This window comes from Capra hircus (genome assembly GCF_001704415.2).
Source record: "Capra hircus breed San Clemente chromosome X unlocalized genomic scaffold, ASM170441v1, whole genome shotgun sequence".
NCBI classification, from domain to species: Eukaryota; Metazoa; Chordata; class Mammalia; order Artiodactyla; family Bovidae; genus Capra; species Capra hircus.
The window spans coordinates 41595586-41622061 of record NW_017189517.1 but is presented as its reverse complement, the minus strand read 5'-3'; the positions used below and the strand labels follow the sequence as shown (position 1 = coordinate 41622061).

At 41.1% G+C, this 26476-nt stretch overlaps 1 protein-coding gene across 1 annotated transcript; it reads left to right on the top strand.

The window, feature by feature from the left end:
- The first annotated feature begins 10384 nt into the window (after nucleotides 1–10384).
- Nucleotides 10385–11982, top strand: LOC102170123 (protein BEX2). The gene is made up of 3 exons (XM_018044078.1): nucleotides 10385–10568; nucleotides 10928–11013; nucleotides 11366–11982. Exon 3 carries the CDS (start codon nucleotides 11374–11376, stop codon nucleotides 11755–11757), a length of 384 nt encoding a protein of 127 aa, XP_017899567.1. The 5' UTR covers nucleotides 10385–10568; nucleotides 10928–11013; nucleotides 11366–11373; the 3' UTR covers nucleotides 11758–11982.
- The last annotated feature ends 14494 nt before the right edge of the window (nucleotides 11983–26476 follow it).

The window sequence follows — 26476 nt, the reverse complement described above, 5'->3', positions numbered from 1 at the left end:
ACAACTATTCTGGGAGTTTAAAAGCCTAATGAGGAATAGTGTCTAGTTCAGGACCTCTGCCTCATTAATGAAGCTGTGATACCGTTACATCCTGTCATGCCTAACCCCTGTACTCTACTCTTCCAAATCCCAGAAACAGCCACTTATTTTACTATTTTAAATTTGAAGACTGCCTTTTTTTTTTTGCATACCCTTAGCTCAAAGTTCACTATTTTTGTTTGCTTTTGAGGATCCATCTGATTCCTCTACTCAACTTGCACAGAGTTGCCTCAAAGGTTTAGAGATAGCCCTCACTTGTTTGGGCAGGTGTTAGCCAAAGACCTAGCTGCCTTTCACACAACTGAATCTATAAAAGTCCTTCAATATGTAGATGATATTCTCCTTTGTGCTGACACAGACAAAAAATGTAACCAAGCCATTTGTGACCTTCTTAATTATCTAGCTCCATGTGACTACAAGATATCAAAATCAAAAGCTCAAATGTGCCAACAAGAAGTCAGAGATTTAGGACTCAAACTCTCCCATGGAGTTTGAACCCTGGGAAAAGAAAGAATGGAACCCACTTTACAACATCCACTCCCTAATACTCTTAGACAACTCCATGATTTCCTTGGCATAACCAGTTACAGCTGGATTTGGATTCCCAGATATGGAGAATCAGGACAAAAGGCATTACAATGGGAACCTGGAGAAATACTTCCATTTAAGACTTTTAAACAGGCTCTTCTTCAGGCTCCTGCTCTCAGCCTGCTGGTGCTAAGTTGCTTCGGTCATGTCCAACTCTGTGCAACCCTATAGACTGTAGCCTGCCGAGCTCCTCTGTGCATGGGTTCTCTAGGCAAGAATACTGGAGTGGGTTGTCATGTCCTTCTCCAGGGGATCATCCCCACCAGAGATCGAACCCAGGTCTCCTGAATTGCAGGCAGGTTCTTTACCACTAGTACCACCTGGGAAGTTCCTCAGCCTGCCTGCAAGAGACAGTTTAAACTTTTTGTAACAAAGATCAGGATAGGCAATAGTCACATTATCTAAAATTTTATAAAGTAATCCCCTATCTCCTAGAACTAGTGCTCAATTAGCTGAATTGACTGTTTTAACCAGGACCTTAGAGCTGGAGACTGACAAGAGAGTGAACATCTATACTGATTCTAAATATGTTTACTTAGTCCTTCATTTTCACGCTGCTATCTGGAAGGAAAGAAACTTTATTTTTTTTTTTTTTTTTTACTTTACAATACTGTATTGATTTCGCCATACATCAACACGAATCTGCCATGGTTGTACACGTGTTCCCCATCCTGAACCCCCCTCCCACCTCCCTCCGCATCCCATCCCTCTGGGTCATCCCAGTGCACCAGCCCCGAGCATCCTATATCATGCATCGAACCTGGACTGGTGATCCGTTTCACATATGATAATTTACATGTTTCAACGCCATTCTCCCATATCATCCCGCCCTCGCCCTCTCCTGCAGAGTCCAAAAGACTGTTCTATACATCTGTGTCTCTTTTGCTATTTCGCATATGGGGTTATCATTACCATCTTTCTAAATTCCATATATATGTGTTAGTATACTGTATTGGTGTTTTTCTTTCTGGCTTACTTCACTCTGTATAATTGGCTCCAGATTCATCCATCTCATTAGAACTGATTCAAATGTATTCTTTGTAATGGCTGAGTAATACTCCATTGTGTATATGTACCACCACTTTCTTATCCATTCGTCTGCTGATGGACATCTAGGTTGCTTCCATGTCCTGGCTATTATAAATACTGCTGCTATGAACATTGGGGTACACGTGTCTCTTTCAATTCTGGTTTCCTTGGTGTGTGTGCCCAGCAGTGGGATTGCTGGGTCATAAGGCAGTTCTATTTCCAGTTTTTAAGGAGTCTCCACACTGTTCTCCATAGTGGCTGTACTAGTTTGCATTCCCACCAACAGTGTAGGAGGGTTCCCTTTTCTCCACACCCTCTCCAGCATTTATTGCTTGTAGACTTTTGGATAGCAGCCATTCTGACTGGTGTGAAATGGTACTTCATTGTGGTTTTGATTTGCATTTCTTTGATAATGAGTGATGTTGAGCATTTTTTCATGTGTTTGTTAGCCATCCGTATGTCTTCTTTGGAGAAATGTCTGTTTAGTTCTAAAACCTCAGATGGCAGTCCCATTAAATACTACCAAGAAATTATGTGCCTCTTAGATGCAATTAAACTACCCAAAGAAGTGGCTGTTGGGGCCATCAAAGGGATGATTCTGACATAACAGTGGGAAATAGGAGAGCTGACCAACAGGTAAAAGAAGGCAGCCATCCAGTCTTTTAATACTCAGGCTCCCCTCCTCTGGAATAAGAGCCCCAGTGACATAAAATCCCAGTATTCTCCCGAGAAATGTCAACACCCTCTTTCTCATGGAGATACTCTACTCCCCTCTGGATGGCTTCAAACAGAAAATGAAAAACTTGTATTGCCCTACAGCACCCAGTGAAAAATCCTTAAAACTCTACAGCAAACTTTCCATTTGGGAATTGAAAATACTTACCAACATGCTAAGAGTCTTTTCAAGGGAAAAAGATTAATAAAGACTGTAAGCTAGATTGTTAAAGGATGTGAAGTCTGCCAAAAGAATAATGCCTGTAACAACCAGTCAGCTCTCCCAGGCTTTCAGTGTACAGGAAGATATCCTGGAGAGGACTGGATAGATTTCACTCATATGTCAAAAGCCAAGGGACATCAATACCTACTGGATTGGGTTGATACCTTTACCGAGTGCATAGAGGCTTTCCTTTGTAGAATAGAACAAGTAAAAGAAGTTGTTAAAACTTTACTATAGGAGATCTTTCCTAGCTTTGGCCTGTCACATGGAATGGCCCTGCCTTTAAAGCTACAATAGCACAGGGCGTCTCCCAGGCCCTAAGAATCGAGTTTCATTTTCCCTGTGCCTAGAGGCCTCAGTCCTCTGGGAAGGTAGAAAAGGCTAACAGTATGATTAAGAGACATTTATGAAAACTCTCACAAGAGACTCATCTTTCCCAGACTTCATTACTTCCTTTAGATCTTGTGAGAATAAGAAATACTCCACAGTCACTGGGACTCAGCCCTTTTGAAATGTTATACAGGAGGCCATTTCTCAAAAATGATTTACTTCTAGATCAAGAAACCGCCGAACTAACAAAATATGTCACTAACTTCTTTTCAAAAAAAATAGTTACAATCCTTAGAAAATGAGATCTCACAACCAAAAGAAAATAAAAAGTCCTTATATAATCATGGAACTTGGTGTTAGTAAAGGCTATTCCTGACAATAGTCTGACCTTAACTCCCACATGGGAGGGACCTGATTCTGTTATTCTTTGCCCACCGCTGGTAAGGTTACAAGTATTGATGCCTGGATTCCTCACACACAGATAAAGCCTTGGAATTCTCCTGGAGAAAATCACAAGGACCATCTAACACCCCCAGGAGAAAATTCACAGGAAAATTCTCAGTGTTTGGAATGTCAATACACTCCTTTAGAAGGACTGAAAGGACAACTGTTCAAAAAGGGCCCAGGATATGAAAAGTCAAGTCTAGGCAATGGCTGATTCCACTTCTCCTTTTGGGACCACCCTATAGAACTAGATATCAACTTCCATCTGGTGGAAACCCCTGGTCCTGATCTGAAGCCGTGTTTTGCTCTTATTGCTTTTTGGCCCTTGTATTCTAAATTGTCTCTCTTGCGTTGTAATGTTTCACATAGAAGCTATCAAACTTCTGATGATTATAGAAATGGAGCCTAAGATGACATACCGAGGTCCGCTAGATCGTCCCCCTGGTGGAGACCTAACTGCCATCCCTTAATGACACCCCTACACAGCTTGAAGAAGCCAGATTGGTCATCTCCCCTTTCCTCATAATGGCAGTTAGAGTCTCCATCTCTAGAGGGGGAGGATTGAGGTAGAAATTACTAGGCAGTCAGTCTAGAACTCTGAGACCTTCGTCCTGTTTTCCATCCCACTGTTTTCCATCAGTAACCATCCCACTCCATTGTCCTGAATGCCTGTGTCTTTCAGTTCAGTTCAGTTCAGTCGCTCAGTCATGTCCGACTCTTTTCGACCCCATGGACTGCAGCACGCCGGACTTCCCTGTCCATCACCCACTCTTGGAGCTTGCTCAAACTCATGTTCATTGAGTCAGTGATGTCATCCAACCGTCTCATCCTGAGTCAACCCCTTGTCCTCACACCTTCAATCATTCCCAGCATTAGGGTCTTTTCAAATAAGTCAGTTCTTTGAATCAGGTGGCCAAAATGTTGGAGCTTCAGCCTCAGCATCAGTCCTTCCAATGAATATTCAAGACTGATTTCCTTCAGGACAGACTGGTTGGGTCTCTGCACTCAAGGGATTCTCAAGAGTCTTCCCCAACACCACAGTTCAAAAGCGTCAATTCTTCTGTGCTCAGCATTTTTATAGTCCAACTCTCACATCCATACATGACTACTGTAAAAACCAAAGATTTGACTAGACGGACCTTTGCTGGCAAAATAATGTCTCTGCTTTCTAATATGCTGTCTAGGTTGGAGATAACTTTTCTTCCAAAGAGCAAGGGTTTTTTTAGTTTCATGGCTGCAATCATCATCTGCAGTGATTTTGGAGTCCCTCAAAATAAAGTCTGTCACTGTTTCCATTGTTTTGCCATCTATTTGCCATGAAGTGATGGGACCAGATGTCATGATCTTAGTTTTCTGAATGTTGAGTTTTAAGCCATCTTCTTCACTCTCCTCTTTCACTTTCATCAAGAGGTTCTTTAGTTCTTCTTCACCTTCTGCCATAAGGGTGGTGTCATCTGCATATCTGAGGTTATTGATATTTCTCCCGACAGTCTTGATTCTAGTTTGTGCTTCCTCCAGTCCACCATTTCCCATGATGTACTCTGGATAAAAGTTAAATAAGCAGGCTGACAATATACAGTTTTGATGTACTCCTTTCCCAATTTGGAAGCAGTCTGTTGTTTCAAGCCCAGTTCTAACTGTTTCTTCTTGACCTGCATGTAGATTTCTCAGAGGACAAGTCAAGTGGTCTAGTATTCCCATCTCTTTAAGAATTTTCCAGAGTTTTTTGTGATCCACAGAGTCAAAGGCTTTAGCATAGTCAATAGAACAGAAGCAGATGTTTTTTAGGAACTCTCTCACTTTTTCGATGTTCCAATGGATGTTGGAAATTTGATTTCTGGTTCCTCTGCCTTTCATAAATCAAGCTTGAGCATCTGGAAGTTCATGGTTCATGTAGTATTGAAGCCTGGCTTAGAGAATTTTAAGCGTTAATTTGCTAGCATGTGAGATGAGTGCAACTGTGCGGTAGTTTGAGCATTCTTTGGCATTGCCTTTCTTTGGAATTGGAATGAAAACTGACCTTTTCCAGTCCTGTGGCCACTGCTGAGTTTTCCAAATTTGCTGGTATATTGAGTGCAGCACTTTCACAGCATCATCTTTTAGGATTTGGAATAGCTCAACTGAAATTCCATCACCTACACTAGCTTTGTTCATAGTGATGCTTCTTAAGGCCCACTTGACTTCACATTCCAGGATGTCTGGCTCTAGGTGAGTGATCACACCATTGTGATTATTTGGGTCATGAAGATCTTTTTTGTATAGTTTTCCTGTGTATTCTTGTCACCTTTTCTTAATATCTTCAACTTCTTGTCAGTCCATACCACCTCTGTCCTTTATTGAGCCCAACTTTGCGTGAAATGTTCCCTTGGTGTCTAATTTTCTTGAAGAAATCTCTAGTCCTTCTCATCTTATTGTTTTCCTCTATTTCTTTGCATTAATCACTGAGGAAAGCTTTCTTATCTCTCCTTGCTTTTCTTTGGAACCCTGTATTCAAATGGGTGTATCTTTCCTTTTCTCCTTTGCTTTGGCTTCTCTTCTTTTCTCAGCTATTTGTAAGGCCTCATTGGACAACCATTTTTTTTTTTTTGCATTTCATTTTCTTGGCAATGGTCTTAATCACTGCCTCCTGTACAATGTTGTGAACCTCCATCCATAGTTCTCCAGGCACTCTGTCTATCAGATCTAATCCCTTGAATCTATTTATCACTTCCATTGTATAATCATTAGGGATTTGATTTAGGTCATACCTGAATGGTCTAGTGTTTTTCCTGACTTTCTTCAATTTAAGTCTGAATTTGGTAATAAGGAGTTCATGATCTGAGCCACAGTCAGCTCCCAGTCTTGTTTTTGCTGACTATATAGAGGTTCTCCATCGTTGGCTGCAAAAAAAAGGTGACTTGAAACAGTTGGCCAAATACAGAGTTCTATAAGATCAATTGATTATGATAGTGTAACACTAGATATGAGAAGAAGAAATAAGAGGGAATCATTTCCTAGACCAACAAAGACTAGTAGGTCAGATGGCCCAAAGATTTGGGCTACTGTGGACATTGTACAGGAGACAGGGATCAAGACCATCCCCATGGAAAAGAAATGCAAAAAAGCAAAATGGCTGCCTGGGGAGGCCTTACAAGTAGCTGTGAAAAGAAGAAAGGCGAAAAGCAAAGGAAAAAAGGAAAGATATAAGCATCTGAATGCAGAGTTCCAAAAAATAGCAAGAAGAGATAAGAAAGCCTTCTTCAGCGATCAATGCAAAGAAATAGAGGAAAACAACAGAATGGGAAAGACTAGAGATCTCTTCAAGAAAATTAGAGATACCAAGGGAACATTTCATGCAAAGATGGGCTCAATAAAGGACAGAAATGGTATGGACCTAACAGAAGCAGAAGCTATTAAAAAGAGATGGCAACAATACACAGAATAACTGTACAAAAAAGATCTTCATGACCTGGATAATCACGATGGTGTGATCACTCATTAGAGCTAGACATCCTGGAATGTGAAGTCAAGTGGGCCTTAGAAAGCATCACTACGAACAAAGCTAGTGGAGGTGATGGAATTCCAGTTGAGCTGTTTCAAATCCTGCAAGATGATGCTATGAAAGTGCTGCACTCAATATGGCAGCACATTTGGAAAACTCAGCAGTGGCCACAGGACTGCAAAAGGTCAGTGTTCATTCCAATTCCAAAGAAAGGCAATGCCAAAGAATGCTCAAACAACCGCAAAATTGCACTCATCTCACATGCTAGTAAAGTAATGCTCAAAATTCTCCAAGCCAGGCTTTAGCAATATGCGAACCATGAACTTCCTGATGTTCAAGCTGGTTTTAGAAAAGGCAGAGGAACCAGAGATCAAATTGCCAACATCCACTGGATCATGGAAAAAGCAAGAGAGTTCCAGAAAATCATCTATTTCTGCTTTAGTGACTATGCCAAAGCCTTTGACTGTGTGGATCACAATAAACTGTGAAAAATTCTGAGAGAGATGGGAATACCAGACCACCTACCCTGCCTCTTGAGAAATCTGTATGCAGGTCAGGAAGCAACAGTTAGAACCGGACATGAAACAACAGACTGGTTCCAAATAGGAAAAAGAGTATGTCAAGGCTGTATATTGTCATCCTGATTATTTAACTTCTATGCAGAGTACATCATGAGAAACGCTGGGCTGGAAGAAACAAGCTGGAATCAAGACTGCAGGGAGAAATATCAATAACCTCAGATATGCAGATGACACCACCCTTATGGGAGAAAGTAAAGAGGAGCTAAAAAGCCTCTTGATGAAAGTGAAAGAGGAGAGAGAAAAAGTTGGCTTAAAGCTCAACATTTAGAAAACAAAGATCATGGCATCTGGTCCCATCACTTCATGAGAAATAGATGGAGAAACAGTGGAAACAGTGTCAGACTTTATTTTTGGGGCCTCGAAAATCATTGCAGATGGTGATTGCAGCCATGAAATTAAAAGACGCTTACTCCTTGGAAGAAAAGTTATGACCAACCTAGATAGCATATTTAAAAGCAGAGACATTACTTTGCCGACTAAGGTCCATCTAGTCAAGGCTATGGTTTTTCCTGTGGTCATGTATGGATGTGAGAGTTGGACTGTGAAGAAGGCTGAGCACCGAAGAACTGATGCTTTTAAACTGTGGTGTTGGAGAAGACTCTTGAGAGTCCCTTGGACTGCAAGGAGATCCAACTAGTCCATTCTGAAGGAGATCAACCCTAGGATTTCTTTGGAAGGAATGATGCTAAAGCTGAAGCTCTAGTACTTTGGCCACCTCATGTGAAGAGTTGACTCATTGGAATAGACTCTGATGCTGGGAGGGATTGGGGTCAGGAGGAGAAGGGGACGACCGAGGATGAGATGGCTGGATGGCATCACTGACTCGATGGACGTGAGTCTGAGTGAACTCCAGGAGATGGTAATGGACAGGGAGGCCTGGCGTGCTGCGATTCATGGGGTCACAAAGAGTCGGACATGACTGAGTGACTGAACTGAACTAACAGTGCCTAATCCAGTAATAGCACACTGAGTGACCTATCAATGAAATCTTTGCATGACCTAGGAATGAGCGTTCCTGTCTCTGTGGGATAAAATAGTCATGAAATGCCTCCCAATACATGGTTGAATTTATTACCATGGAGTGGGAAGAGGAGGAGGGGTAGGAGCACTGACAACAAAAATAGGTCACTCACCAATCTAGTTCTATAAGAATGAAGTCACTTAGCTGCTGCAATCACTGACTTTGAACACATTCTTCAAGGAGCTCAGGAATGAGGTACTCTCTGCTCTGGGAAAACTGGCAGAATAGGCCTTCAGATCCTTCAGATATTTAAATATTTTGGGGACACAATTTTATGAACCAGATTTTTTGCATCTTCACATACCTAGCAAAGGATTTAAAATCATTATCAGAGATATCTGGTCCTCGTGAGTAGCAACAACCTTCCACTGAGATTTGTGCTTGATTGCACATACCTCCTTCATGAAAATCATAAATATACTGACCTCTCACATCTTCAGATCAGTTCCCCAGAGCTAGCTGAGAGGCTGTCTCCCAGCTATGGTCCTCAATAAGTCCTCAAATAAAACTGAACTCACAGCTTTCACATTGTAAACTTTATGCCCACTAATATGAGTAGATACAAAGTTTCAGCTGACAATATATGGTGAGGATGTGGCAAATTCAGAGTTCTCATACATTGTTGGTAAAAATGTAAAGTGGTCAACCACTTTGAAAAACAATTTGGCAGTTCCTCAAATGATTAATTAATCATATGTTGCCATGAGATTTGAAAACATTATGCTAAATGAAGAAGAGAGTGCCCAAAGAACACATATTATATGGTTTATGAAAATATGTAGATTTCCCCATTTTGGACATGTCCCCATTCTGGACATGGAAATTTACAGTGCTTCTCTCCATGGCAATTACTTTTCTGCAATTCTTGGAATCCCCCACCACAGAGGTGTGGAAGAGCCCCATCTAGTTTCCCTCATCTATCTGGGAGGTATGTTTCTAGGTTGGATTTGGAGGGAAAATGGAGGGAAGAAATCAAAGGAATTTACTCAGGTCAAGACCCTGGTCACCTGCCCATCTATATTTTTGGAGTAAGCAACTGCCAGGAGCTTGAATATGGGAAATGAGATATTCTGGAATGCGACAGCAGGAAGACCAGTCCCTTCCCAATCTCTTGACAGGATGGGGTGAAGCCATTATCTCTGTATCCCTCAACCTGCTTCTGCCTCAAGGCCCTTCCCTTTGCTTAGGTCTTCAAAACCATCCTTAATAATAGCTGTTAAATTTCAACAGATGACTTCAATTGCCAGCAAATGCTTTCCATATTTAATGAATGTTTATCATAGTAGAATAAAATATAAATGTTTATTAATAAGATTTGAAATCTGTCCCAGAATGGGGAAAAAGGTAGATTACTTACACAAAACAGCCAAGATTTGGCAAACAGCCTTCTCCTTGAAGGTTAACTTCACAGATCATTTTCAAAACACCAACTGTGTGTGTTTAGAAAGATTCCCCCATTTTTTTTTTATTCCATGAAACAATTTAGAAAGTTCTCAAAATGAAGCTGTGTGGAATCCACAGAAAATATTTTCTGTGAGGTGCAAGAGAACATAAATAATGAGATTTGTTTTTTTTTTTTTCTGTTTTACTTCCCCAGCTTGAAACATGTCTTTCAAAAATGAAATTTCCTAATTCTCAGGGTCTTTTTGAGACATACTGATTTTTAAAATGGAAATAAAGAGAAATTAGTAGGAAGTCAATACACAGCTAAGCAGAACAAGAGAAAAAAAAGCAGAAAAGGCCAAAATTAATACCAAGGCCTTGGAGTGGTTGGGAGATGTAGACACTCCATTGTACCTAGAGAAGGTCAAACCCCAAGGATAGGGCAGCGAGGCCACCTATGGGTCTCAGATTGGAGAGGACTGAGCTGAGCCCAGGGCCTAGCACACAGCTGTGTGGACTGGGAGGTTCTTGCGTGCAGAGGTGGAGGGGCGGGTCCTATTGGGGGTTGGGGGAGGGGGATCGGAAGGCGAGCTCGGCGATGAGGCGGGGCCCTCACGTGACCGCGAGCTGCAGAGCGTTGCAGCCTTCGGTGCAGGCGTCACTCCTGTCTGGTTATCAGCTCCCCGCTGCCCTGAGCTCAGCGCGCTGGCATCGGGCCCGCGGCAAGCGGAGCAGGTAAGGGCCCCGGGGCCCGCGCGCTGACGCCAGGGAGGCAGTGGCCAACCAACCCTTGAGGCCCAAGCAGGGGTTCAGTGCGGAGAGTCCCGGCGAGTTCTTTCCACACCCCGGCTTTCCTGGGAACAGAAATAGGGGCCCCCTGGGGTGGGCGTGCGGGAGGGGGAGGGACAGGGTTCCAGGGAGGGCAGCAGAGCAACTAAGAGAGATGGGAAATCATCCCTGAATTTCTGCAGGGCCATGGTGAACCCGGGAGTGGGGCGGGGGACGATGGTCGCGGGGGGTGGCGGGGGCGGGGGAGGAGCGGTGGTTCAGCACCGAGAGCTTGGTGACAGCACTCCCTCCCTCCATCCACTTAGGTCTGCGGGTCTACGTGTCAAGTGTTGCAGCAACTCACTTTGCAGCAGGAATCGGGAGGAGGAGGAGACAACCAGGATAGGCTAAGGTCGGTGCAGGGGACAATGTGCGTAGGCGGGTGCAGAACCCCGTCATACCCCCTCTCAACTTCCCCAAGCCCCGACCTCCATTTTGATGTATGAAATGGCCTAGGGGGTGGATCTGTAGGGAAAATGGTGGGTTTGGGAAGAGGGAGGGGAAAGAACTGAGAAGGAATGGGGAGGGCTAGGACTGGGGGGCCCCTAGAGGACGCACGAAGCCTTTCAGGTGTGAAAATTAAAAGAAAGAAAGAAAGGAAACCATGATATCTAGACCTCTGAACATTCGTAGTAAGGCCTCTGTCCTCGGTGCTGATCTATCCACCAAAAATGCAGTCGCTTTTCCTGTCTTTTGTCTCCTAGGAGCAGTGATGCCCAAAGAGGAACAAGTGCTGAAAAATCTCACCATGGAAAATGCCAACGAAGAAAATGAAAAAAAGGATGAAAAAGAGCAAGATGCTAATAAAGGAGAGCCTTTGGCCCTCTCTTTGGGAGCTGGTGAATATTGTGTACCTAGAGGAAATCGCAGACGGTTCCGTGTTAGGCAGCCCATTCTACATTATAGATGGGACATGACTCAGAGGCTTGGAAAGCCACAGGCGAGGATGAGAGAAGAGAATGTAGAAAGGATTGGGGAAGAGATGAGACAACTCATGCAAAAGCTGAGGGAAAAGCAGTTGAGTTACAGTTTGCGAGCAGTTAGCACTGACCCCCCTCACCATGAACATAATGATGAGTTTTGCCTTATGCCTTAAATCCTGATGTTAATAGGGAGACACACTTGCTTCCTAAATTTACATGTTCATGATGTATCTTTGTCATAAACCTTTTGATGCCACTCATTTCTGGTGGGTCTCAGATTACCAGCTTCTAGTTGAATGTTTTGACCCAGTCTGTAAGATTTTGTTAACAGGATAATTTCACCTGTTTCATGGCAAGATGCTTATTATATATTGTGAAGTAAATAAAGCAGTTTAAAAGAGCAATTTCTGTATGTATTCTTTTTTATTTCAAATTTAATACTTATCTAATACATAAAGAGAAAAATGCTGAAATTAATGTACCAAAAGATTAATACAGGGACTCATTTCTGTGACATGAGTTGATGTCTTTTATAATTTCTGTAGTTTGAGAAGATGTGGAGCTATTTTTAATGACTTTATGAGAGCCATAGAGTCACTTAATAAAGACTTGGCTATGAAATTTGAATCTTTAAGCCTGATGAATAAACCCAGGAATTCTTTACAAATTGGGGACTATATTTGCTTCACATGACTGTGAAACAAGGTCTGGTGTGTCTGAACTGTGTTTACCTATTTTTGTCCCCATCTCCACATATTAAGCAAGAACCTCAGATTTTCCCCTGAGATTTCCCCCCTACCCTCAGATTTTCCCTTCAAATATTTAGCAGAGTCCCCAAAGATAGCGGGCTTCCCTGGTGGCTCAGAGGTTAAAGCGTCTCCTCCAATGCAGGAGACCCGGGTTCGATCCCTGGGTCGGGAAGATCCCCTGGAGAAGGAAATGGTAACCCATTCCAGTATTCTTGCCTGGAGAATCCCATGGACGGAGGAGCCTGGTAGGCTACAGTCCACGGGGTCGAAAAGAGTCGAACACAACTGAGTGACTTCACTTCCAAAGATAGATCTCCCCAGTCCAGCATCCTTCCTCCCCCTCAGGGCTGTACTTTCTGTTAGTCAGTTTGTGACTCTGCCTGACATAAGGTAGGCACTTAGCAAAATACAATTAATAATGATTGCATCAAGAGCTCTGAGTTTTTGTCTCATTCAGTCCCTGAATAAAATAATCTTGGATATGTAACTTCAATTCTCTAGAAGAGATTATTTTCAATTCCTAAAGGAACACTGGATTCATTTAATAATGTCCTAGTGTTTCTAAAACTATGATCATCAGCCACCTGTGTAAGAATCACCTGAGGAGTTTCTTAAAAATGTACCCGTCCAAATCTACTGAATGGAGTTCTGGAACTTCTGTTTTTAGCAAACTTCCCTGGTGATTCAGATGCACATTAATGTCTAAAAGGCTACTAGTGTGTATATACTTATTATGGTCTCAGTTCTTCAGTAGGAACCATAATAATTAGAAGAACATAAAGATGACTATCTGAATTCAGTGGAAAGAAGCATTAAAATGCAAAGCAGGAGAAAATTTAAAAGACCTTTAGGTTTATTATATAAAAATGAAAACTGAAAGTATATACACTAAAAAGTTAACAGTGGTTATCTTTTGTGGGATATTGGGTGATTTTTTTTTTCCTTGTTCTCAACTACATTTGTCTTAAGGCATATGGATTACTTGTGCAGAAAAGAAATAGATTCAGATCCAAAGACCTCTAGAGTGAGCTTATAAATGCAATAGAGGTACATAAAAAATTCTCATTGACAGAAAGCTATGTATATTTCAAGTTACCCAGAGATACAGTATTCATGCACACACGCATGTGAAGTCATTTCAGTCATTAAGTCCGACTCTTTGGGACCCTATGGACTGTAGCCCAGCAGGCTCCTCTGTCCATGGGATTCTCCAGCTAAGAATACTGGAGCAGGTTGCCATTCCCTCTTCCTGGGAAACTTCCCGACCCAGGGATTGAACCCAGGTCTCCTGCATTACAGGCAGATTCTTTACTGTCTGAGCCACCAGGGAAGCTTCCATGGTTTAATTGTCTCTCCTATTGAATGTGGGCAAAACCACTAAGTCTTATTTCTAATCAATAGAATACAGCAAAAGTGATATGATGTCACTTCTGTAATTGTGTTACAGAAGATTATGACTTCTATCTTTCTAGGAGACTCCCTGCCCTCTACTCCCTTAGTGGCTTTGAGGAAACAAGCTGCTATATTGGAGGGACCCATATGGCAAAGAAGGCAGAGTATCTTACAGCCAACAGGCAGTAAGGAACTAAGACTCTCAGTCCTAGTCCTCCAAGAATACTGGAGTGGGTTGCCATGCTCTCTTCCAGGGGAACTTTTCAACTTTCAGATCAAACCCAGGTCTCCTGCATTGCAGGCATATTCTTTACTGCTGAGCCACCAGGGAAGCCTGCTAAAGGATAATAATGCTTTTCACTAAAGGGTAAGAATGCTTTTAAAACATAACCGCAGTATCATAATCACAAGTAAATGTGAAAAACAATTATTTAATTATCGGTCATGGTTCAAATTTCCACTGGTTTCATAATTTCTAACCACAAACTATATAAACTGACAAGAAATAAATTGGGTTCCTGAGCAGCATTATTGACCTTGTCAGGTTGCAAGTGACAGGAACAACCTAATGTAAAGTTTTCTATTGGGAATCTGACAAAAGTATATGCTTAAGAAAGAGTCTCACAACTTCTGAAACGAACATAGGCCTGAGGCTACAGATATTGAAAATCAGCAAATGTAAAGAAAGAAATGAGTCAGTTCTATACAATGAAAATATAGGGTAGCGTCAGGGTTGGAAAAGGGAGTCACATAGACAACTTCATAACCAAAGCAGCCATCTGAGATTGTGACACTTGTATTTTGCAGATATCTTGGAAAACAGTTATACTTAATTAAATTTGCCAAAATAATCTGTTTAAATCTTGGAAAACAGTTATACTTAATTAAATTTGCCAAAATAATCTGTTTAACTCTAGGAAAAAAAGCATTGGCTAGGAAAAGTGGAGGTCAACTGACAATGTTGGAAAGGTGCAGGCATAATGGAAAACAGACTTAACCAAATTTGCAAAAATAACCTGTTTAACTCTAGAAAGAAAAGCATTGGCTAGGAAAAGTGGAGGTCAGCCTGACAATGTTGGAAAGATGCAGGCATAAATCATCAGTTTACTAATCACTCTTGTGGTTGGGTAAATACCTACAAAAAAAGTTCTATTATGGAGTTACAATTGGAGGAAAGGTAGGCCTAAGGAAAAGGATGAAAAAACAAGTATAAGAAACCATTTTATCATCTACTTTAATTGAATAAGGCACAGACTATGTTATTAAGAAGTCATTTGTATTTTTCGAGAAACACAAAATTTGGAGGACTAGCATAAGTACATTAGGCTTCCCGGGGGCTCATTGGTAAAGAATCTGCCTGCCAATACAGGAGATGTGGGCTCAGTCCCTGGGTTGGAAAGATCCTCTGGAGACAGAAATGGCAACCCACTCCAGGTGTCTTGGCTGGTAAATCCCATGAATAGAGGAGCCTGGCGGGCCACAGTCCATTGGGTCACAAAGACTTGGACACAGCTTAGCGACTAAGCAACAATAACAAATACAAGTACATGGAGGACGGGAATTTCCAATGACTAGGACTCAGCACTTTCATTGCCAAGGCCGAAGTTCAATCCCTGGTAAGGGACATAGATTGCACTATCTGTGTAGTGCATCAAAAGGAAAAAAGAAAAAAAAAATAAGTACACAGAGAAAATAATTTGTGGGTCACCTGGAACTCAAATCTTGAAAATGTGGATACCTTCTGAGAGTTCTGAATTGGTTAACCTGACAGGCAATGAATATGGCTTTCCATCTCTGTGAATAACACAAGAAATTATGTGTGAATCTGGTAATAAAAAGGTTGAGAAGATCTAATACTCCAATTAGCATCATTTGGGAGTTGTCCAATGCTGGCAGGACCATGCAAATGCTTCAGGAAGGAAAATAATAATAATATGCCCATAAGAAGCAGAGTCTGGGAGATTCTTTAAGACACTTGAGGTTAAAACAGGTAGAGGTCCAAGAACACTTTAGAAGATTTTAAGGAAGGAAACTATGAAATAGATGGCATAAGTGTGGCATAAGAGGGAAGGAAACAGGCCAAAACAGGACAAAAAGTAATGCAAAATGAGCTGAAGGGAGTTCTGACCACAATATCTAGCTGTCCATGTGGGGAAATGCATTCAGAAAAGATGTCAACAAAAATAAACTCAAAATGGATTAAAGATCTAAACGTAAGACCAGAAACTATAAAACTCCTAGAGGAGAACATAGGCAAAACACTCCCCGACATAAATCACAGTAGGATCCTCTATGATCCACCTCCCAGAATACTGGAAATAAAAGCAAAAATAAACAAATGGGATCTAATTAAAATTAAAAGCTTCTGCACAACAAAGGAAACTATAAGCAAGGTGAAAAGACAGCCTTCGGAATGGGAGAAAATAATAGCACATGAAGCAACTGACAAACAACTAATCTCAAAAATATACAAGCAACTTATGCAGCTCAATTCCAGAAAAATAAACGACCCAATCAAAAAATGGGCCAAAGAACTAAACAGACATTTCTCCAAAGAAGACATATGGATGGCTAACAAACACATGAAAAGATGCTCAACATCACTCATTATCAGAGAAATGCAAATCAAGACCACAATGAGGTACCATTTCACACCAGTCAGAATGACTGCCATCCAAAAGTCCACAAGCAATAAATGCTGGATAGAGTGTGGAGAAAAGGGAACCCTCTTACACTGTTGGTGGAAATACAAACTAGTACAGCCACTATGGAGAACAGTGTGGAGATTCCTTAAAAAACTGGAAATAGAACTGCCTTATGACCCAGCAATCCCACTGCTGGGCATACACACCGAGGAAGCCAGAATTAAAAGAGACACGTATACCCCAATGTTCATCATAGCACTGTTTATAATAGCCAGGGCATGGAAGCAACCTAGATGTCCATCAGCAGACGAATGGATAAGAAAGCGGTGGTACCTATACACTATGGAGTATTACTCAGCCATTAAAAAGAATACATTTGAATCAGTTCTTATGAGGTGGATGAAACTGGAGCCGATTATACAGAGTGAAGTAAGCCAGAAAGAAAAACACCAATACAGTATACTAACACATATATATGGAATTTAGAAAGATGGTAATGATAACACTGTATGCGAGACAGCAAAAGAGACACAGATGTATAGAACAGACTTTTGGACTTTGTGGGAGAGGGAGAGGGTGGGATGATTTCAGAGAATGGCATTGAAACATGTATACTATCATGTAAGAAACGAATCGCTAGTCTCGGTTTGATACAGGATACAGGATGCTTGGGGCTGGTGCACTGGGATGACCCAGAGCGATGATATGGGGAGGGTGGTGGGAGGGGAGTTCAGGGTTGGGAACTCATGTACACCCGTGGTGGATTCATGTCAATGTATGGCAAACCCAATACAGTAAAGTAAAGTAAAAAAAAATTATATTTAAATTAAAAAAAAGAATTTACTTTTTTATTAAAAATGTATATAAATGATGATTAAAAGACTAGACTAGAATGAATCAAAACTGTTAAAAAAAAGAATGTAAAATATCTTGTTAATTTTTATATGGATTACATGTTAAAATGATAGCATTTTGGATATACTGTGTTAAACAAAATATAATATAAAAATTAATTTAGTTACTTGTTCTTTTTAAAAGTGAGATTACTTGAAAATTTAAAATTAGATATGTGACTTACATTACTTTCTATTGAAGTACACCATTCCAAATCATTTTTAAGAAATATCACATTTTTTAATTAAAATATAATCTAATTTTTTTTAGTATTGCATTAAATAAGGCATCAATAGATTTGGATTCTATTATTGTGAATTATTACCTTAATGGTCCACCGTTTGCTTAATACATGTTGTAAATTTCCCAAAGATAAGTCACTCCTGATGCAGAGAAGACATAAACGCAGATTTTCCTGCTCCTCTCTTCAATCTCTGTGTCTCTGCTTCCCCTTCTTCTTCCTTCTTTCTCTTCCCTTCCTCTTCCTCCTCTTTCTTTCTGTTCTCTCTTCTTCTCAGACAAGATGCCTCATTGGCCTTTGCAACTTTGAAGTCTCTGTGGCCTAATGTTAAAATCCATAGGCTACATAACTGGGCCTTAATGTAGTTCATACAAAAGGTACTGCCTGTTCAGGCTTCGCTGGTGGCTCAGTGGTAAAGAATCCACCTGCCAATGTAAGAGACATAGGTTCTATCCCTGATCCAGAAGCAACTAAGCCCCCATGCCACTACTTTTGAGCCTGTGCCCTAGAGCCTGGTTCCACAACAAGAGAAGCCACTGCAATGAGAAGTCCACACGCTGCAACTAGAGTGGCCCCTGCTCACTGCAACCGGAGAAAGGCCACACAACAGTGAAGACCCAGCACAGCCAAAAATCATGCAATAAAATTATTACTTTTAAAAGGTGCTGCCTTTTTGAGTATGCATTTTGGATTTACGTGGGTCTGGCCTGGTTTTTACTATGGATCATTCTGAGGTAGAAATTACTAGGCAGTCAGTGTAGAACTCTGAGATCTAGTCTTGTTTTCAGTAAACATCCCACTTCATTGTCCTGAATTCCTGGAATGTGTCTTTAGTCTCATAAATTATCAGCACTCAGACCCAGGGAAGGGCAGTAAGTAAATTCTGTTCCATATGCTTGAGGGAAAAAAAACACTGGTGATCATTAATCCTAAACCCATACATCTGGTCAATGATAAAATGGCCAGGGGGCATGAAAAAGGGTACTGACTTAATCCAAGGATCAAGAGAAGCCATAAAGATGTTAAGTATCTTGACCACTAAATTGATTGGTTAGAAATAATGTGATTTAAGGAAGGATATAAAAACTACTGTAAGTCCCATCCTGGGGGGGACACTTTACCCCTTCTCAGTGTCTATGCTGAGAGCTATGTACTTTCCTTCTTTTTATAAATCCTATTGGCTTGATATCATGACTATTTGTATTTTCATGGATTCCATTCTTTGGCTCCACAGGCAAGAACTTGGATTCCTGTCTCAATTAGACAATTTGAACTTTTTAAAAGGAATTTCAAAGGCTTATTAAAGGAAAGTGTGATCCAAGTGCATTTCATCAGCAAAATGTAACTAGCAACATAGGGCAGGTGGTTTCTTTACCACTACTGCCACCTGGGAAGCCCTTATCAAAACGCACATATTTTTAAAAGCCTTAGCTATTAATTTTGCCTTTATTCATAGTTTCCCAGGAAAAATTGAGACCTGGATTAAAAAAATTTAATCTTATTTGTAAAAAGTCTCATGCCAAATGATGCACATTCATTTGGAAAACACAAAAAATCATAAAAAAGAAATTCCAAAAATCATCTTAATCCTGATGAAAGAAAGTGAAAGTGTTAGTCACTCAGACATGTCCAACTTTTTGCAAACCCATGGACTGTGGCCCCCCAAATTCCTCTGTCCATGGACTTCTCCAGGCAACAATACTGGAGTGGGTTTCCATGCCCTTCTCCAGGGAATCTTCTCAAACCCAGGGATCACACCCAGGCCTCCCGCATTGCAAGCAGATTCTTTACCATTTGAGCTACCCAGTTCAGTTCAGTCACTCAGTTGTGTCTGACTCTTTGCAACGCCATGGACTGCAGCATGCCAGGCTTCCCTGTCCATCATCAACTCCCAGAGCTTGCTCAAACTCACATCCATTGAGTCGGTGATGCCATCCAACCATCTCATCCTCTGTCATCCCCTTCTACTCATGCCTTCAATCTTTCCGAGCATCAGGGTCTTTTCCAATGAGCCAGTTCTTCACATCAGGTGGCCAAATTATTGAAGCTTCAGCATCAGTCCTACCAATGAATATTCAGGACTGACTTCCTTTAGGATTCACTGGTTTGATCTCTTTGCAGTCAAAAGGACTCTCAAGTGTCTTCTCCAACATCACAGTTCAAAAGTATCAATTCTTCAATGCTCAGCTTGCTTTGTAGTCCAATTCTCACATCCATACATGACTGCTGGAAAAACCAAAGCTTTGACTAGTTGGACCTTTGCTGGCAAAGCAATGTCTCTGCTTCTTAATATGCTGTCTAAGTTGCTCATAGCTTTCCTTCCAAGGAGCAAGTGTCTTCATTTCCTGGCTGCAGCCACCATGTGCTGTGATTTTGGAGCCCAAGAAAACAAAGTCTGTCACTCTTTCTATTGTTTCCCCACCTATTTGCCTTGAAGTGATGGGACCAAATGCCATGATCTTTGTTTTTTGAATGTTGATTGTTAAGCCGACTTTTTTACTCTCCTCTTCCACTTTCATCAAGAGACTCTTTAGTCCGTCTTCACTTTCTGCCGTAAGGGTGGTATCATCTGCATATCTGACATTACTGATATTTCTTGCAGAGATCTTGATTCCAGCTTGTGCTTCATCCAGCCCAGCATCTCACATGATGTACTCTGCATGTAAGTTAAATAAACAGGGTGACCATATACAGCCTGGAGGTACTCCTTTCCCAATTTGGAACCAGTCCATTGTTTCATGTCGGATTCTGACTGTCACTTCTTAACCTGCATGCAGGTTTCTCAAGAGGCAGGTCAGGTGGTCTGGTATTGCCATCTCTTTCAGAATTTTCCACAGTTTGTTGTGATCCACACAGTCAAAGGCTTTGGCATAGTCAATAAAGCAGAAGTAGATGTTTTTCCGGAACTCTCTTGCTTTTTCGATGATCCAACGGATGTTGGCAATTTGATCTCTGGTTCCTCTGCCTTTTCTAAATCCAGCTTGTACAGCTGGAAGCTCTCAGTTCACGTACTGTTGAAGCCTAGCTTAAAGAATCTTGAGCATTACTCTGCTAGCCTGTGAAATGAGTGCAATCCTACAGTAGTTTGAACATTCTTTGGCATTGCCTTTTTTTGGAATTGGAATGAAAGCTGACATTTTCCAGTCCTGTGTCCACTGTTGAGTTTTCCAAATTTGCTGGCATATTGAGTGCAGCACTTTAACAGCATCATCGTTTAGGATTTGAAATAGCTCAGCTGAAATTCCATCACCTCCACCTGAATCACTATGAACAGAGCCCGTGGAAATGATGGAATTCCACTTGAGCTTCCTAGGAAGTCCCTTAATCCTGCTACACATGTTAAATATTTCAGTTTATTTTCTCTTAGCCTTTTTTCTACACAAAATATACACAAATGAAATCTTGTTCTATAAAAATTTGATAATACCGTATAGGCAATTTTGTATGCTCCTCTTCCACTTAACATTTTGAAAGGCTGCTGCTGTGGCCTGCGTTATGCCGGGATCCATGACATCCCCTCCGGAGGAGACGAGGCTTGACTACTTGGAGCTTTTTGTGTAGCAAGGTTTTATCAAAGTGTAACAGAGATAGGGAAAGCGTCTGATATAGACATCAGGAAGGGACAGTAGGAGTGCCCGCTTGCTAGCTTTTAGCAAGGCATTTTAGGTCTGTTAGCAAGCTGCTAATCAGATAAGAGAGACATGTCAAGGCTGAGGGAGTTTCACCAGGCCTCTTTCCCAAGATATGCATTTTTGAGACAGGATAGCATGAGGTGTGTCATCCTGCCCCCCACACCCCACCCGCCATAAAACAATTGACTTCAATACTGCTTTGTTGAGCCGCATTGCCAGCCCAAGATTTGAGAAAAGAAAAAAAGGTTAGGCAGAACTGGCTTCATCAATAGAGAAGGGAGAAAAAAAACAAAAGTTTGCCACTTGACGTTTATTTCCTCCTCCCACTTGGGGACCTCTGGCTTTCCTACCTGTTACCCTCTCGATTTTAAGATAACCCTTTTTTGCTATCTTTAAGAATTATTTGAAATTAAATTGCTACTTAAATGGATTGACAAAGTGAATACAATAATGATAGAATTGGGAGAAAATACAGATGATTAAGTTAAGCATGCTAATGGCATTTCTTGACATATAATCCAAGGCAGAAATCATGCAGAAAAATTACTTTTATTACTCTAACAGTAAGCTTTTCCCTGATATAATTTTAAATGGCGAATAAAATACAGGAAAACTAACATACAGTAAACACCACGAGTTATTATTATAACTAATGAATTCAGTTCAAATCATCAAGGAAAGGGCAACACATATAAAACTGAACAAAAAAGGAAAAGGTAAACCATTTTACAACTGAGTAATAGACGTGAGAAAAAATGATGTTTCATCAGTAATCAGGAAAATTCAAAGGAGAATAAGAAAATATTTTCAGATCACAAGTCGGTAAATAATCTTCATAACAATAACAACCTACAATTATTGATTGCTTATAATCTAAGTGCCTTACATGTCTTGCTTAATTTCCCTACCCGCATAAGTTGCATGCAGATACCAGTGTTAGGCCCATTTTGTAGTTAAGGGTAAGGAATCACATACTCAAAGTCATCTCACTATTAAGGTATAGAGCTAGAATTTGAACAGTCGGATTTCTTAGTCCATGCCATTATTAGTGATTTATATCTAGAGGTGAAGGTACAGAAAAGTGGGCACTTTCATATGGTGCTGGTGAGAATGACAACTGGTACTTTTCTGAAAGTTAGTTTGAAGGTATGTATCAAAAACTTTAAAATAATTCTACAGTCTTTAACCCCAAATTTCTTTCTTTTTTTAAAATATAAAATGGAATTGTATTTATTTTTAAATATAAATGTATTCATTTTAATTGGAGGTTAATTACTTTACAATATTGTATTTGTTTTGCCATACGTCTTTCTATGCCTATGACTACATCCCACAAATGTCTTGTGTCTGAGCTGTGAAAATATCCAAGTGTGCAAATATGTAACTATATTCAATAACAAGATATTTCTTTCAGTGTTGTTGAAATGTCAAGAAACCCACAAAATTGAATACAACTTGTGAATAAGGTAGAAAATAAATACATTAGGGTTCAATAAGACTTCAGAAAACTATGGAGTCATTATAAATAATGGAATAGTTCTGCCCAGAATGAAATGGAAAATTCTCTAAGAAATATTGGATGGGGGAATTTTAGCTATATGTGAAGAATAATTGACTTCAAGTGGCTAAAATATTAAGGGAATTTACGATTTCATTTAGCCAGAAGAGCAGTAGATAGAGCAGGCTTCAGGACTGACTGATTCAACTACTGAAGTATGCCATCAAGACTCGAGCTCCTTCCATCTCTGGTCAGCTTCCCCCACACCAAGTGTTACTCTCCTTCCTGAGGCTGATGGTTACCCCTGATGCAACAAGATGGTTGCTTATGGTGACTGAGGGCATGTTCTTCTCCGTTTCTGTCCCTCAGGAGAAAAGAGATAAACTTTTCCTCTAAGCATCAAATATAAGGCCTTTTCAATCTGACTGGGCCATTTTAAACTTGTTGGCCACCCTCAACCAGTAACAGTACTCAGGGAGGTTCTAGATCCTGATAGATTCAGAATAATAAGGAGTTGCTCCCAGAAGCTATCAGTGAGGTAAAGTGGGGTAGACATTCCGACGTCTGAAGTTGTGTCAGTGAGAAAGTAGGAAATGGATGTTAGTTAAGCATATACTACACTAGATGCCTCAAAAATCAGAACGCCTCAGAACACTCTGACCTCCAGAGGCCCTGAGTGGTAAATGAAATAGCCAGAAGACACACTGAATAAACTTTGGAAGGAAAGAAGATAGATCATAAAAAACAGAACTTTCCAAAAAAAAAAAATTCCAACATGCAGAGGAAGGTAAAAGAGACAGAGTGGGGGGAAAGGAGGGAAGGGGAGACAGAGAGAGAGAGAAGAAATCACGAATGTGACTCGGCAAAAGCTCCCCCATTGATAGCAATCTGAGATGTCCCTGGAGTCCTATGATCAACAACCAAAACCAAAACAAGGATAAGTTGCTCCAAGTTACGAGGTCCAGTAAGACCACTCACTATGGCTCAACAGACTTCAGGTGGGTCTGTGCCCACAGATGCCCAAGAAACCAGTCAGTCAGAAAGAGAACCCAGTGGAGATCATTCCAAGGAGATAAATTTTCCACAGAGTTTCCACTTTCATCACATATATAACACCTCCCTTCTTAGAACCTTGCCCTGCTCTGTGACCTGTGCCAGGAGTGTTGGGCACATCCCTTTCTTCTGAAGTAGGTAGAAAGTCAGCCTTGAATGTCATTTAACAACATTTCTAAGAAGCAAAAGTTTTAGTTCTCAGCTTTCAACCTTATTGGGGTTTGTAGGGATTTCCACTGGACATTGCTTGCTCGCTTGGTGGGCTCATGACCTCTACCTGAGCCAGGCTACTCTCTTTTACTTATTATTTCTTTCCAGAACTCCTTCTCTTAGGGGAGGAAAAAGCAAAAAGTCCCAAACCTAGCTACATTTCAAGGCTCAACGGAGATCCTTCTTCCTCATGACAGCTTTCCTGGCTCTGTGAATATCTCCCTTCTTATACTCCTATTAATCTGACAGAACCCCATAGATTTTCCATTTCTTTTTTACTAGAAGTTATGTGCAATAGCAGACCTTCCCGGGCCCATCTTGTTCTCCTTTCCCTGTGATATCTTGGATTGTGTTTTATGATTGTTTTGTATCTCTCACAGACTTTAGACCGCTGAATCAGTGAACTAGTCTGTCAATCTTCTTGCCCCTTTCCAATCCAGTCTCTACATGGGAGTCCAAGGAATATTTTAATACTTTAAAGGAGAATTAGAACATGCTCCTCCTTTCAATTATATCCCTTCAAATTCCTCCATTGCATTTGAATACTGTAAAACAAAACAAATCATTACCATGGCCTTCAAGCTCTGCAAGACTTGGTTCCTGGTCACCTCTCCCACTCAGCCAGGCCACTCCCCCGCTCTTTTGATAAGCTCCAGCTACAATGCCCTCCTTTGCTTCTAACTGGGCCAAGGACTTTTCTGCCCTAGAGCCTGTGCACGTGCCATAGCTCCTTAAGAGCTAACCACTTTCCCTCCCAACCTTCTCACTGGCCCCAATTAACTCATTTCCTTATTTCCCCTTTAGGCCTCAACTTAAACATCATGCCTACTCTTAATCCCTGGTCTAGCTCCTCATGTTATGCCTCACAGAAACTTGTTTTATTTCTTTACCGTAATTTGGGATTACATGTTTGTTTAGTGTTTCCTTCCACACTAGACTGTTCATCTCATGCTCTGAGAGATCGTCTTTCTTATTTAACAGGGCATATCCTGCAACTAGCCCAGTGCCTGACACATGGTAAGTCCCACGAGAGAGTAGACTAAATCCTACCAAACTGCTATTTTTTTTAAGGTAAAAACCAGGCACATATAGGCAATCTGCTTACGCTCAATCTCCTTTTGTGATTGTTAGCATTTGCCTTATATACAGAGGTGCCTCTATGTTAAGTGCATAAATATTTACAATTGTCATGTCTTCTTTGGTGGCGGTGGCACAGTTGGTAAAGAATCCATCTGCCAATGCAGGAGATGCAAGAGACATGCTGGTTCAATCCCTGGGTTGGGAAGATCCCCTAGAGGAGGAAATGGCAACCCCCTCTGGTATTCTTGCCTGGAAAATCCCATGGACAGAGGAGCCTGGCAGGCTACAGTCCACGGGGTCGCAAAGAGTCAGACACAACTGAGCATGCACACACAGACACCCCATTCTTGGATCGATCCTTTGATCATCATGTAGTGTCCTTCCTTGTCTCTTGTAACCATCTTTACTTTAAAGACTATTTAGTCTGACATGAGTATTGCTACTCCAGCTTTCTTTAGATTTTTATTTGCATAGAGTTACTTTTTTAATCTCATTTTCAATCCATATGTGCCCTAGATCTGAAGTGGGTCTCTTGTAGACAGCATATATTTGGATTTTGTTTTTGTATCCATTCAGCAAATCTATGCCTTTTATTGGGGGCATTTAATCCATTTGCATTTAAGGTAATTATCTACACATATGGGCTTTCCTGGTGGCTCAGCTGGTGAAGAATCCACCCGCAATGCAGGAGATCCCAGTGCAACTCCTGGGTCGGGAAGATCCCCTGGTGAAGAGATAGGCTACCCACTCCAGTATTTATGGGCTTCCCTGGTGGCTCAGACAGCAAAGAATCCACCTGCAATGTGGGAGACCTGAGTTCAATCCCTGGGTTGGGAAGATCCCCTGGAGGAGGGCATGGCAACCCACTCAGTATTCCTGCCTGGAGAATTACCATGGCAGAGGAGCCTGGCGGGCTACAGTCCTTAGGGTGGCAAACAGACACGACTGAGCAACTAAGAACAATATTGCCATTTTCTTAACTGTTTTGTGTTTGTTTTTGTAGTTCTTTTTCCTTCCCTTCTTTTGTTATCTTTTCTTGTGTTTCCTGCCTAGAGAAGTTCCTTTAGCAGTTGTAAAGCTGGTTTGGTGCTGGTGAATTCTTGTAGCTTTTGCTTGTCTGTAAAGTTTTTGATTTCTCCACTGCAGTATTCTTGCCTAGAGAATTCCATGGACAGAGGAGTCTGGTAGGCTATACAGCTCATGGAATTGCAAAGAGTGGGACACGACTGAGTCACACACACACACATACACACACACACACACACATATCAAATCTGTATGAGAGCCTTGCTGGGTAGAGTATTCTTGATTGTAAGTCATCCCCTTTCATCCCTTTAAATATATCCTGCTACTCTCTTCTGACCTGCAGAGTTTCTGCTGAAAAGTCAGCTGATAACCTTATGGGTATTCCACTGTGTGTTATTTATTGCTTTTCTCTAGTTGTTTTTAGTATTTTTTCTTTGTCTTTAATTTTTTTAGTTGTTTTAATATGTGTCTC